Genomic DNA, 19324 nt, shown 5'->3' with positions numbered 1-19324 from the left:
GAAATTAGGATTTGTGCTTTAGAAAGATGATTTTGGTGACACTAGTCTTAGTCTGAGTTTCTTCAGTTGTGTCTGTCTCTTTGCAATCCTATAAACGGTAGCCCACCAGACTCCTCTGTCTGTGAAATTTTCCAGGCAAGAATACTAGAGTAGGTTGCCATTTCCTTCTCCAGGGGATCTTCCTGACCCAGGAATTGAACCTGAGTCTCTCATGTCTCCTGCATTGGCAGGCGGGTTCTTTACCACTAGCACCAACTGGGAAGCAAGACTAGAGGCAAGTGAAACCAGTTAAGTACTTGTTACACATACCCAGTTAAGAAATGAGGTCTAAATTAAGGTAAGACAGTGAGGATGGGGAAGAAGAATAGAATGGAGACATATTCAGGGAATGGGACACATTGGATTTCAGAGGTGAAGGGGAGATAAGTTGGGAATAAAGATAATTTGAGGGTTTAGGACCTGGATCATTAACAGAGTCAGAAGTTAGAGAAGAGTTGAGATTTTAGAGGAATAAAATGAAAGTTTATTTTTGGATACATTGAGTCAGAGTTCCAGGTGAACATGTGGTAACCAGAAATTCAGGTCTAGAATTTAGAAGGGAAGTTAAAGTAAGAACTGGAGATAAAGATTTGGGAGTTAGGATAGTATTTGTCAGTTCTAGAAGGTCTTGTAGGTCTTCATGTGTCTTTGTATTAGTTGCTTAGTTGTGTCCGACTCTTTGCGACCCCATGAACTGTAGTTCATCAGGCTCCTCTGTCCTTGGAATTCTCCAGGCAAGAATACTGGATTGGGTTGCCATTTCCTTCTCCAGGGGATTTTCCCGACCCAGAAATCGCGCCCATGTCTCCTGCATTGGCAGGTGGATTCTTTACCACTGAGCCACCAGGAAAGTCCCACTGAGCTACTAAATACCCTCAAGTGTATTTAGGAAATCACAAAACAATTAAATTAGGAAGAGTTATTCTAGTTCACTGCTGACATAAACAGAGGGCATTAACAAGTATTTGAAAATTAATTTGACCTGGAACCAGAAACTTAATCTAGTTCCATGCCTTCCTTATTGTTGAAGCTCAGAGTTGCAAGAGACTTTTATTCCCATTAGGGCCACTGCTTATTTATCTGCATTTATTTAATCTATTAAATATTCACTAGCATTAAGCTCTACACAGGAGAAGGCAGTGGCAACCCACTCCAGTACTCTTGCCTGGAAAATCCCATGGACGGAGGAGCCTGGTGGGCTGCAGCCCATGGGGTCGCTAAGAGTCGGACATGACTGAGCGATTTCACTTTCACTTTTCACTTTCACGCATTGGAGGAGGAAATGGCAACCCACTCCAGTGTTCTTGCCTGGAGAATCCCAGGGACAGTGGAGCCTGGTGGGCTGCCGTCTATGGGGTCACACAGAGTTGGACACGACTGAAGCGACTTAGCAGCAGCAGCAGAAAGCTCTACACCTCCTATCCTTCCATGTCACTGAATGAAAAAATTCACATTCATATTGTAACCTCTACTGTTAAGTTTTTAGAGTATAGTCCTTGATTTCCTTTATGGATTTCCTTAGCCTCTCATTTGGACTCTTTGCGTAACGGGAGCTCTTTTAATAACCTTTTTTAACTGACCGACATCAAGAGTGAGTCATGAGCAATGGGAATGTTTTCTTTACCACCAACATGCCTATTTTTTTACATATATTTTTGGCACATTAAAATCTAGTGGACAAAATGGTTCCATTTTCAAAAGTTTCTGTTTGCTTAGGAAAACTGGATCTGTGTTTTTTCCAGGTATTTGTTCTTTCTATCCTCTGCCCTTTCCTCTATATATTTGTAACAAATACTATATATTTGTATTGTGTCAGTATTTACAAAACTGCCACTCTTTGTGGCTATACCACATAATCAATCATATTGTCAGTTTGCTTTTGTTTTCCTCTCTTTCTAAAAATATAAGGAGATTGTTTCATGACTAGATACATTTATAAGCCTAGCAGGTAGGAAAATTAATAATCTGGAAATCAGATTATTTATGAGTATTCCTCCCTCCCCCTGGGATCCTACATTGTATTATCCAGTCACTTCTCATGGAACTTACTGACCTTGTTCTCCTGGCTTGTTTTGAGCCCTTTAATAAAGTCCTTCATCTTTCTTAGACTTAATTTACCTATTTAAGAAACTATAATAATGAGGGGGGAGTTTTGTTTTCCTCCAAAGAGGGTATTTAATACAAAAACACTTTTTTTTTCATCTTTAGATGTTAAAGATTTCAGTCAATGTCAGAAACTAAGAGAGATAATATCAAGAATATCTGATGTATTAAGACCTAATTTTGGTGAAAGTAATTGGGGTAGGGAAGGAAAGTGAAAACAGATTTTAGTATTACACAGATATAAGTTGGTGCAAAAGTAACTGCTGTTTTGCCTTATTGAACTTTGCCATTTGATATTGGAACACATTCTTAAATAAATGTAGTTAAGTTATACATCATTTTAATGTGCATTTCTTGCTTTATGTTTTTCAATCATGAGTTATTACTTGCTGTTTATATGTATTTTAGACTATGGAAATGATGTTAGACAAAAGAAAAACTTAAGATTTTGTGACTTTGGTCCGGGTGGGTCTATGTTTTTCTAAATAAAATATCATCAGAATTAAAAAAAAAAAAATTTTTATTTAAAAAAAAAAAAAAAGCACATTTGAGCGATTTTCTTATTTGAATTCAGAATGAGTCATAAAGCAGCAGAGACAACTTGCAACATCAACAACACATTTGGCCCAGAAACTGCTAATGAATGCACAGTGCAGTGGTGGTTCAAGAAGTTTTGCAAGGGAGACAAGAGCCTTGAATATGAGGAGTGCAGTGGCCAGCCATCAGAAGTTGACAGTGACCAACTGAGAGCATCACTGAAGCTGATCCTCTTACAGCTACATGAGAAGTTGGGCAAGAACTCAGCGTTGACCATCCTGCAGTCCTTTGGCCTTAGAAGCAAATTGAAATAGTGAAAAAGCTTGATAAGTGAATGCCTGATGAACTGATCCCAAATCAAAAAAATTGTTGTTTTGAAGTGTTCTCTTCTCTTTTGCTACATGACAACAGTGAACCGTTTCTCGATCAGACAGTGATGTGCGACGGAAAGTGGATTTTATATAACCAGCGATGACCAGCTCAGTGGTTGGACCAAGAAGAAGCTCCAAAGCACTTCCCAAAGCCAAACTTGCACCAAAAAAAGGTCATGGTCACTGTTTGGTGGTCTGCTGCTAGTCTGATCCACTACAGCTTCCTGAATCCTGGCGAAACCATTATGTCTGAGAAATACACTCAGCAAATCCATGCTGCTAAGTCCCGACTCTGTGTGACGCCATAGACAGCAGCCCACCGTGCTCTACCATCACTGGGATTCTCCAGGCAAGAACACTGGAGTGGGTTGCCATTTCCTTCTCCAGTGCATGAAAGTGAAAAGTCAAAGTGAAGTCGCTCAGTCGTGTCCGACTCCTAGCGACCCCATGGACTGTAGCCTACCAGGCTCCTCCACCCATGGGATTTTCCAGGCAAGAGTACTGGAGTGGGTTGCCATTGCCTTCTCCAAGCAAATTGATGAGATGCTCTGAAAATGGCAACGCCTGCAGCCGGCATTGGTCAACAGAAAGGGCCCAGTTCTTTTCCACAACAATGCTTGACTGCACATCACATAACCAATACTTCAAAAGTTGAATGAATTAAGCTTCAAAGTTTTGCCTTTCCACCATATTCATCTGACCTCTGGTCAAGCATCTCAACTACTTTTGGAAGGGAAAATACTTCCACAACCAGCAGGACACAGAATATGCTTTCCAAGAGTTCATCAAATCCCAAAGTACGGATTTTTTTTTTTGTTTGCATAGGAATAAGCAAACTTATTTCTCGTTGGCAAAAATGTGTTGATTGTAACGGTTCCTATTTTGATTAATAAAGTTGTGTGCCTAGTTATAACAATTTACAACTCAGGGACTGACACTGCAATTATTTTGCACCAACCTATATAGGTGGTGTTGGTGGTAAAGAACTCTCTGCCAATGCGGGAGACATAAGAGACTCGGGTTTGATCCCTGAGTCGGTAAGATCCCCTGGAGGAGGACATGGCAACCCACTCCAGTATTCTTGCCTGTAGGATCCCATGGACCGAAGAGCCTGGTGGGCTCGGGTCACACAGAGTCAGACATGACCGAGTGACTTAGCACAGCACAGCACACAGCATATGAGATTTTTTTTTTTTAAGTTGGAGGCTAATAACTTCACAACATTTCAGTGGGTTTTGTCATACATTGACATGAATCAGCCATGGAGTTACATGTATTCCCCATCCCAGTCCCCCCTCCCACCTCCCTCTCCACCCGATTCCTCTGGGTCTTCCCAGTGCACCAGGCCCGAGCACTTGTCTCATGCATCCCACCTGGGCTGGTGAGCATACGAGAGTTTATATGTAGAGTCCTGAATAGTTCTTGTAACCATTCAACACACCTTCATTTTCTAATTTTATTTCTTACAACAGTCCTATGAAGTATGGAGATTCTGGGCTATTGAGTGACCTTAGGTGTACACATAAGGAGACTGAATCCACAATACTGTGTCACTTTGCATGTTAATGCATCACTCTGTAATAGAAAGACATGCATGCTAAATCACTTCAGTCGTGTCCAACTCTTTGCAACCCCATGTTCCACAGTGCCCCAGGCTCCTCTGTCCTTGGGATTCTCCAGGCAAGAATACTGGAGTGGGTTGCTCTGTCCTCCTCCAGGGGAGCTTCCCAAACTAGGGATCGAACCCACGTTTCTTACGTGTCCGGCTTTGTCAGGCAGGACCTTTTCCACTAGCACCAACTGGGGAGCCCAATGGAAAGACAGGGCTGGTTTTGTATCCAGACTCTGTCAGTTACACTAATTGACTGACTAAAGTTGGATGAGACCTCTCACTTCTCCAAACCTCAGGATCCTCAAGTCAGGGTCCTCAGAGTTGGACACGACTGAGTGACTAACAGTTAGTTAAGAGATTCTTTAATGTGATCTACAGAAGAATTAAATTAATGACTTAGTTGGGAAACTTCAGGCAGCTGCCACCTTCTGCTCCCTCAGAGACTGGTACAGGAACACTTTACATCTCACCAGGAGATGAAGCACTGTGGAACTGTCTGTGGGATTTACGGCGGTCTGGGAAAGCTTCTGGGCTGTGAGGAAGTGTTTCCATTCAGAACAGGCTTCATTCACAGGGAATATTGGGTCACACAGAAGCTCACTACCCCCTGCTGACCTTTTCAGACAGAGATTGGCCAGACTGCACAGAAACAGAATGAATTCCAGAAGGCCAGGGCCCCTGTTAACCTGTGACCTCAGAATAAGAGGACCTTGGGCATCTGAGGTCTGACAGTGAGAGCAAGGAGTTGTGAATTTTGCAGGTTCACTCTGGACACAAAAGCCTGTGTGACGATCTGTGATGTAATTTGGCACATGCTGCAGTGACTATTTTAGTTCAAACCTCCCTCCCCACTGTAACTCTAATTCCTTGAACTTCTCAAAACAGCATGTGATTTCTTTACTTCGCAAAGTCTTTGACCAAGACATTGAAGCTTTAAGTTTTTGCCTTAGGTCCCAAAGTAAATTGGCCTCAGAGATCAAAATAGAAGCCAGGTTAGCTCACAACCTCTTCATTAGCATCCTGAGCTTCAAGCAGCAAAGTAGCGTGTAAAAGTGAAATTATTTTACTTGAAAAATGTAGTCAGCACACTCCCTTGAATCCACTTAGTTTTTGAATCTGTACTGGAGTGGGTTGCCATTTCCTTCTCCAGGGGATCTTCCCAACCCAGGGATCGAATCCAAGTCTCCCACACTGCAGGCAGATGGTTTACCCTCTGAGCACCGGGGAAGCTCATCTGCCTGCTTAAAGATTCCTTAAATCCTTAAAGGAAGACAGCAGTGGGCGTTTGCATCAGAGAAGATCCAGTCTGTTATGGGTTAACACCGGGTGGAAGAGATTCACAGCCAGGAGGATGACCATTTTTTATGGGGATGGAAAACACAACTTCCTGTTTCCCCTCAGAGAGTTCCTGGACTCTATGGGGTGATCTAGGAAACCCCGCAGAGACAGGATGGCGGAAGGGTCTGAGATTTCTGTCGGATAAAACACTGGTCCTTGTTTGTTATTACAGCTCTCAGCATTTTCCTGAGGATGCAGCGTGCTCATAGAAATCTGACCACATTCTAACATGTGGCTTCAAGTGAAGTCAACTCTTGGGGATCTTGTAATTTTTTTTTTTTTTGACAGCATATTAATTTGTCAGGTGCATATTCCTCCACCTCTTCTCCCTTCACATTTCTGCTTTTTTCTTAGTTCAGAGGCATAATTTTCTATCCTCTATGAGGTCAGCCTTGATTGGAGTGGTCACAGAAAGACAAAAATGTTCTACGGGTGTGAAGTCTCTCCTGAATTTACCATTGGCATAATCTGAGAGGGAGTCCTAGGTAGTGGTGCGCTGATAAATCACCTCTTCAGACTCAAAGCCCCGACTTGTAGATAGTTTGCCAGTTTCCATGGTGTAGCTGTTTCCACCACGGCCGGATTCACAATACCAACATGATGTCAATACCAACATGATGGAACATGGGACTGAGGAGTTTGTACAATCAGCTCCTGCAAGCGGGACAGGCTGGCTCCAGCACGCTGCTGGCTAGACCTCGATAGATTTGCGTAATTAGATGGAAGGTGCATGAGTTGGCATATGTGGGCCTGGCAGTGGTTTTTCTCCTGGGTTCTCTGCCCAGAAGTGCTACCGCAGATCAGGTGAGTGTAAACTTGCCACATGTGCAGGTGCATCTTTCAGTCCTGGACATCTTTGCTTTTGGAACCCTCTTAATTTGGGTGTTCTTCCAGAGGCTGTCCTCCACCCTGGATTCTTTTTGTTCTACACAGTCTGCCTGGAGAGTGAAGCGGGTTTATTTGTTGTAACTTGTCCCTGTTGTTCAGTCGCTAAGTAGCGTCTGATTCTTTGCCACACCATGGACTGCAGCACGGCAGGCTTCCCTGTCCTTTACCATCTCTTGGACTTTGCTCAGACTCGTGTCCATTGAGTCAGGGATGCCATCCAACCATCTTGTCCTCTGTCATCCCCTTCTCCTCTTGCCTTCAATTTTTTTCAGCATCAGGGTCTTTTCTAATGGGTCGACTCTTTACATCAGGTGGCCAAAGTATTGGAGCTTCAGCTTCAGCATCAGTCCTTCCAATGAATATTCAGGGTTGATTTCCTGTAGGATTGACTGGTTTGATCTTGCAGTTCAAGGGACTCTCAAGGGTCTTCTCCAGTACCATAATTTGAAAGCATCAATTCTTCGGCTCTCAGTCTTCTTTATGGTCCAACTCTCACATCCATACATGACTACTGGAAAAACCATAGCTTTGACTATACAGACCTCTGTTGGCAAAATGATGTCTCTGCTTTTTAATACGCTATCTGGGTTTTTCATAGCTTTTCTTCCAAGGAGAAAGCATCTTTTAATTTTGTGGCTGCAGTCATAGCTCTGACATATTTCCATCTTAGACCTCCTTACCCAGCTCTTGGATTCTGACTGCCTGTTGGACTGTATACCATTGGAAAATCCCAACAATACTTCAAATTTTACATTTTTTTTTTCTTTCTTGACCATAGCACACGGCATGCAGGATCTTCGTTCCCCAACCAGGGATCAAACCTACACCCCCTGCAGTGGAAGCACAGTGTGTTAACCACTGGCCCACCAGGAAATTGCCAAGTTTTTTATTTCTAAAGTGGAATTCAGTGCAGTGCCTCTGCCCCACAGAAGACTGACTTCCCCTTCTCAGTTTCCTTTCTTGTGGGTGGTATCCTTTTCTTTCCAGTCACTTTCAGATGTTGCCTCTACGTACAGTCCCTCTTGGTTCTTTCATGCTATTTGCATGTCTCCTCACCATTTTACTTGTGTTGCATTGTAATGGTTTCTCTGTGTCCATTTTCTCTATCATATTGAACATTCTGGATGTTAGAACTGCATGCTATTTGCCTTTGTATCTCTGCTGTCTTGCACAGTGCCTGACACATTGTACCATTTACTCAATATGTGGCTGAATAAGTAGATGACTAATGAGAGATCCATTCTGTACCCTTTGTATGTATATGACATAGAGTTGCCAGACTTAGGAACTAAAAAAATACAGGATGCCAGGTTAGTTTGGAAATTCAGATAAACAACAAGTAGTTTCTTCAGTATGTTGTTGTTGTTCAGTTGCCAAGTTGTGTCTGACTCTCTGCATGAGTAGGTCCTAAATACTGCAGGTAACAATTATGTTCACAAAATTATTCAATTATTTATTATTTTTTTCTAAAATTAAAATTTAGCTGGGCATTCTGGCAACCCTAACCTAGCAAAAACAATGTTAGCTGACACCCAGAACAGAAGTTCATGCAACACAGAAGTTCACACTGAGCTTGCCATCACATGCCTTAGGGTTTTGTATGGACTCTGCCTTACATCTCTGAATGTCCTATGTGTAAATAGTTCTCTTTACTCAGATGCACTGGGCTGCTCCATAACGTTGTGCTTTATGCCATTACATAAACATAGTTGTCCTTTGCATGGCAAGCACATTTAATCTCTGCTTGTTTAGGCAATGTGGACAAATGATCAGAGTTTGTGAGTCATCTTATGATATTTCTTATGCTGTGGTGCTTTCTTATTGTTTCTGGGCAGTGGTTTCAGGACATTTGAATAGGGGATATAAAATGGACCTTTGGTGTTCTGAGATGAATGTACAGAGAGGAACATGCTGTTAAAGTCCTGTAAAATCTTGGCTCTGGGTTTTAGATTTTCTTGGGGAGTTATGACTGGAAGAGTTCTCACTATTTACATTTCTGCTCGTGCCAGGATGCCCGAGAACTGATGTACTAAAGATTAAGCATAGCTTGGAGAAAGACTTAATACTGTCTCCAGTCTAATGAGGTTGTTTACTTAACACGTTCCCTGTTAAAGTATCAGATGACTAAAGGATTATTTTGATTGAAGGGATTTTTTTTAAAAAATTAAAAACACCCAAGTTGTGAACAGTTTATGTTTTAGAAGGCAGAAGAGTCATTTCTCAATGACTGGAAACACAGTTGAAATATGGCACATTTCATCTCTCACATTCTTTCTCCTGTCCCCCTTATGTCAAAATCGGTAATTATAGAAATTCCATGGCTAGGACAGTTGGGCAGGGTTTTAGATATTTACCCCATAGGAGTCAGGCATATTCTCCGAGGAAATGCTGAATTCTAATGGCGGACGGATTGGCCAAAAAACAATCATGAAACATTTTTGTGGCCTCAGTATCGTGATCTTGTCAGTAAAGCGATGGTCTCTGATTAAATCCAGATTGGGCTGTTTCCTGTTAGCGTGCTAACCCAGAGGGCAGGCTCAGCCCTCCATGCCTTGCTCTCTAAGTCTGAGTTATTAAACACTTGTCTGCCAAGACTTTCCTCACTGCCTCTCCCCACTATTCTTTTAAACTAGAATTTGAAGATGTTGAGTTATCACAAACAAAAACAGACTCTAAAGTCTCTTAAAAGGGTCATGTTGCTCTTAAACATTTTAGCTTTTCCAGTCTACCCATAGGCGTAGGGTATTTTTGTGTGTTTCACTTTTGTATAACTTTATTTCAATTCCAGTAACAAGCAGATAATTACAAAATTTTTATATCATAAAAATGTACTTTATTTGTCCTTGTGTGCATGCTCAGTCGTGTCTGAGTCTTTGCAAACTCTGTAGCCCTCCAGGCTCCTCTGTCCCTGGAGTCTTCCAGGCAAGGATACTGGAGTGGGTTGCCGTTTCCTACTCCAGGGGAGCTTCCCGACCCAGAGATTGAACTTGTGTCCTCTGCATGGCAGGCATATTCTTTTACCACTGTGTCACTTGGGAAGCCTGTACTTTATTGAATATTGGCAAATTAAAGCTCATCTTCAAAAATCTGGCCTTCCCCTTGCTAGCGAAGAGATATTAGGGTACTTAGCAAACGTGCAGAAAATAAGATTGAGCAAGTGCTCTGACACTGACATGTATTGGTTTTTTTTTTTGTGAGAACGACTTTAGGCATCAGAGCAATTCCTGTACTTCATTTTATGCTATTGCTGTTGATGCTCATTTGTTGCAATTAGAGAATAACTCTTAAAATCTAAATATTCAAAATATTCTGTTAGCTATTCCGTTAGCTCAGTCATGGTTCTTCCTAATGTACAGATGCAAACACTGAGGAACAGAAACCGTTAAAGGCATTTATGGGGATCAGGCATGTGTGTTGAGATTTTCTTCAGAGTAGAAGGAGTGAAAGGAAGCGACTGGGTTAATGAGTAACATGAATCCATTTCCAAGGGAGAGCATTGGCTTCCTGCCAAATCTGCTTTCTGGCAGGAAAAGGGACCCACTTCATCAGGGTCTTTGACAAGCATTTTTCTCTGTGTTTGAATTTTTGGCCACATCACTGCTTAGGGAAAAATTAGTTCTCTTAAACAGTAACTACTTTTAATAAGAAAAGATATAGCTTTAAAGTGGAGTTTGCATTGTAAAATACATATCATCAAATTACAAGATTTATTGGTAAGGGAACCCTGACATTGTCTGTCACAAGGTAAGGAAGGTTGATTTAGAATTAGAGCTTGAATATCCGTAGAAACTGAAAAGCCATTCCTTTTATTGTTGTTAACATTTGCCATTGAGGTGTATTTTTTAACTTCTGCTTTTTAAGTGATAATTATTTTGATCAGATCTTTTGAGTTGACAAAGTAAAAAAACACAAAATATCCCTAAATTTTGGTGGTATTAAGAAAGAGATCAAAGGAATATAGATGTTTGAAGGTAAAAGTTAATTTTATAATGTCTTGGTTTTTTTTTTTTTTAAGTGAAAAGTGGCAAATGTGAATTAAGTTACAACTTCATCACAGTGACTTAATAAGCTAACATTTTCCAAAATACATTCATCCTAATGTTCTGCAGGGTGCTCTGAGACCAAAGGGAAATCCATTAGGAAATGTCAGATACCATATCCTTCTTTGGAGTTTCATAGCACGTTGGCGTATTAAATACTGTAAGAAATTCTATGGAAAAGAAATATGTTGGGCTTTGTTTAACTCCATAGTTCCCAAATTTGAATGCAGAGTGTTTTGTTTTGAAACTAGTGTTTTACAGCACACATTTAGGCCAACACTGTACCAAGTAATTAAAAATGTAATTAGACATTGAAACCATGTATTTTCTTCATTGATTGTTTTAGTTAAAGTTAACTGAAGCTCTTGGAAGACAGATGGATATTATCAGGCTTGTTCTAAAACTGCTTATAGAGTGATAATGAATAATTGTAAGGCCATGATCTGAGTCCATTTGGTAGTTTTGCCTGAATCAGAGCCCTTTCCTTTGTAAACTAAAAGTATCTTTCGAAAATTAAATAAAGAAATCAAGGCACCCGCTGCATATGCTAGAGTCCTATGATTAATTCCTGCTGGCAGTTAGCCATGATGACATTAAGCTGTTCTAAGCCCTTTCTAAAAGTGATGGCCTTTACTTTGGTTTTGCGGAAAGCAATCTTGCCTGCTAATTTCCTTCCAGTGGTTTAACTTTTGACAGGACAGGTGAAGAAATAGCAAACATGTGACTTTGTAAGCACAATGTCATCATTTAGAGTTTTCAGTTCTCTCTTTTTGCTCCCCTTTGTCACGTGTCTGATTATTTCAATTTAGGAAAATCTGATATAAAACAATCCACACTTAAAATTGAGAGACATTGCCTGGCGATTGTCTGTGTCACTTAGAATGATTCTATGCTTTAGAACAAGTTCCTTTCTATAGGTCATCTTCCCTTATGCCTATGAAGGACAGGTTGAACTCTGAAAATTGCATCACTATATAATTTGTTCAGCACAGATTTATTGTAGAATATAAGGCACACTTGGATTTTTCTTCAGTTTATTTTTCTTCCCCTATATTCAGTTTTAAAGCTTTACAGATTTTTATCACTAATCAGTTTTTAATGTGTTATGGTTTGTGTCTCCAAGGGGCAGTTATACCTACCAGTACTATTCACAGTCACTTCTTTCTCATGTGGTAGCTACTTTTCACAGGGAAATATTTTCTCTTTGTTGTTGTTGTTCAGTCACCAACTGGTGTCTGACTTTTTGTGACCCCCATGGACCACTGCCTGCCAGGCTTCCATGTCCCTCACCATCTCCCAGAGTTTGCCCAAGTTCATGTCCATTGAATCAGTGGTACTATCCAACTGTCTCATCCTCTGTCACCCTCTTCTCTCTTGACCTCAATCTTTCCCAGCATCAGGGATTTTCTAGTGAGTCAGCTGTTGACATCAAGTGGCCAAAATGTTGGAGCTCCAGCTTCAGCATCAGTCCTTCCAATGAGCATTCGGGGTTGATTTCCTTTAGGATTGACTGGTTTGATATCCTTGCCATCCAAGGGACTCTCAAGAGTCTTCTCCAGCACCACAGTTCAGAAGCGTTATTCTTCAGCACTCTGTCTTCTTTATGGTTCAGCTCTCACATCCATACATGACTACTGTACTGTACATTGCTAGTCTCTAAAAGGCAGGGGTCATGCACCTACCTACTGTTTCTATTACTCATCCAAGATTAGCTGAGGCTTGCTTGGTACAACTGCTGTTCAGCCAACTCTGTTGATTAATGATGATATTGAATGTGTTTTGCCTTCCATGGACCAAAGAACAGCAGATCATGGTCAGATTTCCCTAGATGTTTGTGGAGAACATACTCCTCCCATGGCTGATTTTTTTTTTTTCCCTCCAAACTATCAACATACTGTCATCTGGCTCACACAAATCTAAAAATTTAATAAGCAGCTCTCCAAAGTCAGTAGGATCAGTGCCAGCACCCCATTGTAGGAGCTGTCTTTGAGAATGAATTTGAAAGCTTAACTGTGGAACAGTGTAAAGGGAATGATTGATAGCATTTGCTAAACTCGATCCCGGAGTCATAAGAAAACATTCTTGACAGAATATGCCAGCAACGTAGTTCTTGATAGGGAAGTGAGCAGAAGCAAATGATGAACTAATCCCTCTGCTTGTGGGACCACAAGCAGGTGCCACCCCGGTACCCCGACCCATCCCACGCTACTGCACTCACAGGTGAGAGGACTGAAGCCAGCCTTTCCTGACTGGTGGGGAAGTTAAATGAGAGCAGGGGAAAGCATGACGGGCCACGCTGCAACCAGTTCAGTGTTCTCACTCTTAGTTTAGGGAGTCGTTTCTCCTGATCCTAATCTTGAGTTTATCATACAGGTTGAAGGGGACCAGCTGCCTCCGGGACACACAGTCAGTCAGTATGAGACGTGTAAGATCAGGACCATAAAAGCTGGCACCTTAGAGAAGCTCGTGGAGAACCTGCTGACGGCTTTTGGGGACAATGACTTTACATATATCAGCATCTTCCTGTCAACATACAGAGGCTTTGCCTCCACTAAAGAAGTGCTGGAGCTGCTGCTGGACAGGTAAGAATCTGAAGGGGTGTGCGAGGTGACAGAAATGTCAGGCTGTTTGCAGAGTGAAGGCATGAAGTTCTTTTTTTAAAAAACTTTAATTGGAAGATAATTGCTTTACCATACTGTTGTGGCCTCTGCCACACATCAGCATGAATCTGCCACACATCAGCGTGAATCTGCCATACATCAGCATGAATAGAGCATAGGCATATGTGTGTCCCTTCTCTCCTGAACCTCTCTCCCACCATGTCCCCCACCCCAACCTTCCAGGCTGTCACAGGGCGCCGGCTTTGGGCACCCTGCGTCATGCATCAGATTTCCACTGGCTCTCTATTTTACATATGGTAATGTACATGTTTCAGTGCTGTTGTCTTAAATCATCCCACCCTCTCCTCCCATTGTGTCCAAAAGTCCTCCCCAATTAGGTAGGTAGCAGATATGAATATTTTAAAAATAGAGGTAATTCATGTATATAGTAAAAAAGTTCAAGTGATTCAGAAAATTCTGAAAGAAAAAGTAAAAAATAAAACACAAAAATTTCTGTTTACCTAAGTCCCATTCTCAGGCCCATTCTTCCTAGGTAATAACTGTAAACTCTTCCTTTGGTATTACTCTCAAGCTTTTCTGGGTATTTAAACATAAATGTATGTTTATATATTTGTATTTATATATGATATTTATACATATTTATAGTATGAATAGAACCACAGTACACAGTGTATTCTGCAGCTTTTTTTTTTTACTTATCTGTATCTTGGAGATTTTTTTTTACTCAGTAAAGTCTTTAACATATATAAAGAATTTAGAACAGTGGCTGGGATATTGAAAGCTCAAGAAACATAAGTTATTGTTATTTTAAAGTCAGCACGTGTAGGTAGATACTGTGTTCTTTTTAGTGACTTTATGGTATTTATTGGATAGAATGTTCTGTGTGTGTGCCCAGTCAGTTGTATCCAACTCTTTGTGATCCCACGGACTGCAGCCACCAGGCTCCTCCATTCTTGGAATCTAACAGGCAGGAATACTGGAGTGGGTTGCCATCTCCTCCTCCAGGGCATCTTCCTGACCCAGGGATAGAACCGGTGTCTTCTGCATTGGCAGACACCTTTACAACTCAGACACCTGGGAAGTCCTATGGATTTACAGTTAAGCTCTCTCTAGTTTAGTTTGTCTTTAAGCTTTTGAGCAGTGCTGCAAAGAGTGACTATGAGTATATATTTCTTAAGTATAAACACTTGTCTGAGAATTCTATAGGATAATTTCACAGAAGAGTGACTGATGGGTCAAAATATATAAGCATTTAAAAAATATATATTTTTCTTTATTTATTTGGCTGCACTGGGTCTTAGTAGGGCTTCCCTGGTGGTCAGATGGTAGAGAATCTGCCTGTGATGCAGGAGACTTGGGTTTGATCCCTGGGTTGGGAAGATCCCCTGGAGAAGGGAACCTACTCCAGCAACCTACTCCAGTATTTTTGCCTGGGAAATCCCATAGACAGAGGAGCCTTAGTAAGGCATTCCAGATCTTTAATCTTCATTGCATCATGCAAGATCTTTTTTAGTTGTAGCATGTGAGATCTAGTTCCCTGATAGGGATCGAATCCAGGACCCCTGCATTGGCAGCCCGGAGTCTTAGCCACTGGACCATGAGGGAAGTCCCCAAAATATATAAGCACTTTGAAATGTGAACAGTGTTGCTAGATTGCCCTTCAGAAAGTTATGCCAACCAGTCTCCTGTCCACAGAGAATGAGTGTCGCTTTGGTTTCCCTGTATTCTGGCCAACTGTGAGTAGTATTTTCATCTTCATCATTGAAACCATCTCTACTGTCATCTCTCTGTTGGAAAGGAGCTCATTGTTTTTATCCTTATGTTTCTTAACATTTATGAGTGAGGTTTAGCATGTTTTGAAATACTTATTGGTCATTTGTAGGGTTTTTTTATGAACCCAATTTTCATATCTTTTATTTATTTTTATTTTGGATTATTGTTACCTAATTATTGATCATCTAATTATAACTCTTTGTCTAATAACAAAGTTAGGTTTCCTAAAATGTGTGTGTACACACGTACATACATACATACATACATATATATATATATATATATATTTTTTTTTTTTTTTTTTGTCTGAGTTGCACAGCATGTGAGATCTTAGTTCTCCAACCAGGGATCATACCCATGCCTCCTGCACTGGCAGCTTGGAGTCTTAACCACTGGACCACTATGGAGGCCCCCAAATTTTTTGCTTATATTTGTTGGAAATATATTTTTTTCTAATTTGTTCTTTGGTTTTAAAAGTTGTTTATAAACATTCTTCTTATGAAGACATTAAAAAATTTTTTTATGCAGTCATTTATCAGTCTTAAGAAAGGCCTTTAATAATCTAATTCTGTTACAATGTGAATAAGGTATTGATAACAGTGAGTTTTTCTCAAGATATTTTCTTCCTAGATACATATAGAGTGAAGTCACTCAGATCAATGGATGTTCTTATGTTCACATTCAGAAACATCCACAAAATGTCTTAACTGGATCAGTGCATAATAAAGCCGAGAGAGCTTTGGACTTTGACATCAGTGGGAAGTTCTGTAGGCTTTTTTTACACAGCAGTAATTAAAATATTAAGCATGGTGTATAAACCTGTGGGATTAGTGAGTCATTTCTTTCATAGTCTCATAGTTGTTAGCCTCACACCTATAAATAGAACCTGAAGAATTATATGCATTTTCTTTCCTCTGTTCTGTATTTATAAAGAGGATGCAGTATGCTAACTGTTGGCAGGCAGTATAAGGAAATAGGTCAACACATCAAAAACTCCTACAAGTTTTCTTTGGAACTGGTAACCTCTTCTGCTTATGGGGTAACTCCACTGATAATAGACCACAGATGTCTATCGTCCATGAAGGAGTGCACATGAATTCCAGCTGCTCATCATAAATAGTGGACATACACACAGGAACTAGAGTGTTTAGTCTATGACTCATGTACATCCAGCTTTTATGTGATGATTTTTAAAAATCTTCTGTTTGTTTTCCTGTCATAGTGGGTAGACATTTTTGGATTGTTAAAATATTATGACAATTGTTAAATAACAGAATCAACATGAATTGAAATTACATTTAATTCAAACTATCATTTAAGGTATAATCGAATGAAGAGTTAAGATATATCTTGAACCATTTAGGTGGGCCAAGGCTTGACCTTGAATTTAATCTCATAGTCAGATCTTTTGATTCTGACATGAGTGGAATCAACACGTACTGAAATGTCTTTAAAATACCCTGTGCTCTGCAAGACACCATATGGACGAAGCAGAAATAGGAGACTTGGTAAGTTCTCACCCTTGTGATGAATTTACTGTGAAGTTGCTGGTGTTTAACCTCTAGGACCCTTCACTGGGAGTACCCTCTTCATAATTGATATTCATAATTTTATTTTCTTTTTCTTAGAGAAAACCCCTCAAATGACATAAGGTAGCCCTGCAAAACATGGATCCACCCTGAAAACTTAATATTTTACTGCAAAAGATACTTAGAAAACAAGTAGACAACTGCATAAGATGGTATAAAAATGAAGCTCTAACATGTTACACAGAAGTTGAGAGAAATATATCCTACTTATTTTGCTTGCTCTGCAGACTTTGGATTTGTCCATGTATATATACAAACTTCATGAGTGGTTCTTCCTCACTCTATTTCCTACTCACTCATATCCTATGGCCAAATGTTAATCTCTGATTTTAACCAAAAAGCAGATTCTGCGAGACATTGGGATCTTAAATTGGTTGTTGGGGATTTTAATGTCTGTAATTTGGAGGTAAGCAACTAAGTTGCATATATTTACCTTTTCTGAAGATAAGCTGAATAAACTGTTTTCTTATTAGTAAATTGTGGTCAACTTGTTTATGGGTCTCTGATGTTCTGCTTTGTTTTTTTAAAAATGATTTCTCTTGGATTCTTACTAGCAGATTACTTATCCTTTGTGAAATTAACACTGAGAAGTTATTATAGGATGTGCTAATCCTAACCAGCCCAGAATGGATTGAAGGCAGATGCTGCGGTATTTATTTCCCTCCAGAGAAAAGCGTATTTGAAACCAAACTGATTTTTCTTAAGACTTCCAATCAGGTGGCTTTTATCATATGGAACTGTTTGCTTTCTGTGACTTAAAAATATTTGTGATAGTTGTTTTGTTTCATTCTAATAATACGAGCCTTTGTGATTGACCAGTGGACAGTGGTTTGCAGTCATATATGGCTAATTCCTTGTGTGTGCCTTATCGCTTCCTTGGGAGTTATCAGCAGTTAACAAGAAATCCTGTTTTCTGTGCTTCTCACTGTGGCTAAGAGTTAATTCTAAGGCTCATTGGCTTCCTTTTAACCTAAGAAAGTTTTTGAGTGTGGTTTAGCTGTTTGTGTTTGGGCTTTATGGCTCAGATGGTAAAGATTCTTCTTTCAGTGCAGGAGACATGGGTTCAGTTCCTGGGGTGGGAAGATCCCCTGGAGGAGGGCATGGCAACCCACTCCACTGTTCTTGCCTGAAGAATCCCATGGACAGAGGAACCTGGTGGGCTACAGTCTGTGGGGTCACAAAAAGTTGCACATGACTGAGCGACTAACACATTTACTTTCGCTTCAACTTTAAGCATACATTTCACTTAAAAATATGTTTTCTTCCCACCATATCATTAAAATAAAGTAAGTTAAATACTACTGAAAACACCTAAGCTCAAATTTAGGGAGAAACCTACTTCAGATAGTGATCCTCACTGAGAACCATGAAATATCTATACAAACATCTAGATTTTTCTTCAAACAGCTATCGCATTTGCTACTTTTAGGTTCTTTCTTGGTCATTCTTTCTTTCTCTGATATCAGAAATGAGCAGACTGCTAAGGACAAGAGAAATGGGGTGAATCAGGTTTCCAGAAACTTTTGCTAAGCCGCTAATGGCACTCAGGTCACAGTTTGAAAAGGATTGAGTGATAATCTGAATTGCCCCTTCATTTTGAGTGAATTCTCCCAGTGGGGGACTTCTGGAGGATAAAGGTTGAATGGCTTCAACCTTTGAATGGCCATCCCATAACACTATGCTTTTAAAACCAATCTGACTTGGGTTTGCTGGCTTAGGTCACCAGAGAGGAGACTAATTCAGTGGGTCTTTGAACTTATTTCTTCTTCCCATGTTTGATTGCCATGCATTTTCAGACTTTATCTTATTTAGTTCATTGATCGTTACCTGCATGTATATAATGAGAAAATTGAGGCTCAGAAACTTTCAGTCACCAAGAAGCAGAGCTGGAATAAAAACCTATCTCTTTCTGACTTGGAAGCTCTTTCCAAACATACCAGATCACATTATATGTCATTTGAAAATGTTAATGTCATTTCTAAAGAAAGGGATGATTTGGGTATCCAGCTCATATCCTTTTCTCTATTATCTCAGTTGATTTTCCTTAGTGATTTTGCATTTCCTGAGGGATACTTCCTTGACACAGTTGTGAGCAGCTCAGTTGAATATCCATGCTCCTTTTCATTCATCCACTAAAATGAGATTTATCAGGTGTTTTAATATCTACCCTGTACTGTGCAAGGAGCTGTGCATATAATGGTAAACAAACCAGTCATAACTCCTGTCTTCTTCATGCTTCATGGCTGAGGGTAACTTAAATAAGCATACACATAAATGTGTATAATTAAATTAAAATTGATACAGTCCTTGGGAGGTAAGAGCTAGGTTCTGTGACAGAGACAGTAAGAGAGCATGGAATGAGAGAGGAGGGTATTATCAAAACAAAACTTGATGTTGGCCGGTGATATTTTGT

The 19324-nt window shown here is 40.2% G+C and overlaps 1 protein-coding gene across 3 annotated transcripts in view; it reads left to right on the top strand.

Moving 5' to 3' along the window:
- Positions 1–19324, top strand: part of RGL1 (ral guanine nucleotide dissociation stimulator like 1) — a 272222-nt gene that overhangs the window by 172966 nt on the left and 79932 nt on the right. For all 3 annotated transcript variants that reach the window (XM_070473951.1, XM_070473949.1, XM_070473950.1), the window contains one exon: positions 13302–13510. In XM_070473951.1, coding sequence (XP_070330052.1) covers positions 13302–13510 — 209 coding nt within the window. The remainder of the gene's footprint in view (positions 1–13301; positions 13511–19324) is intronic.

Source organism: Odocoileus virginianus, chromosome 11, assembly GCF_023699985.2.
Source record: "Odocoileus virginianus isolate 20LAN1187 ecotype Illinois chromosome 11, Ovbor_1.2, whole genome shotgun sequence".
NCBI lineage: Eukaryota > Metazoa > Chordata > Mammalia > Artiodactyla > Cervidae > Odocoileus > Odocoileus virginianus.
Note: the sequence above shows the minus strand (reverse complement) of the source record. Positions and strands in the feature narration are given on the sequence as shown.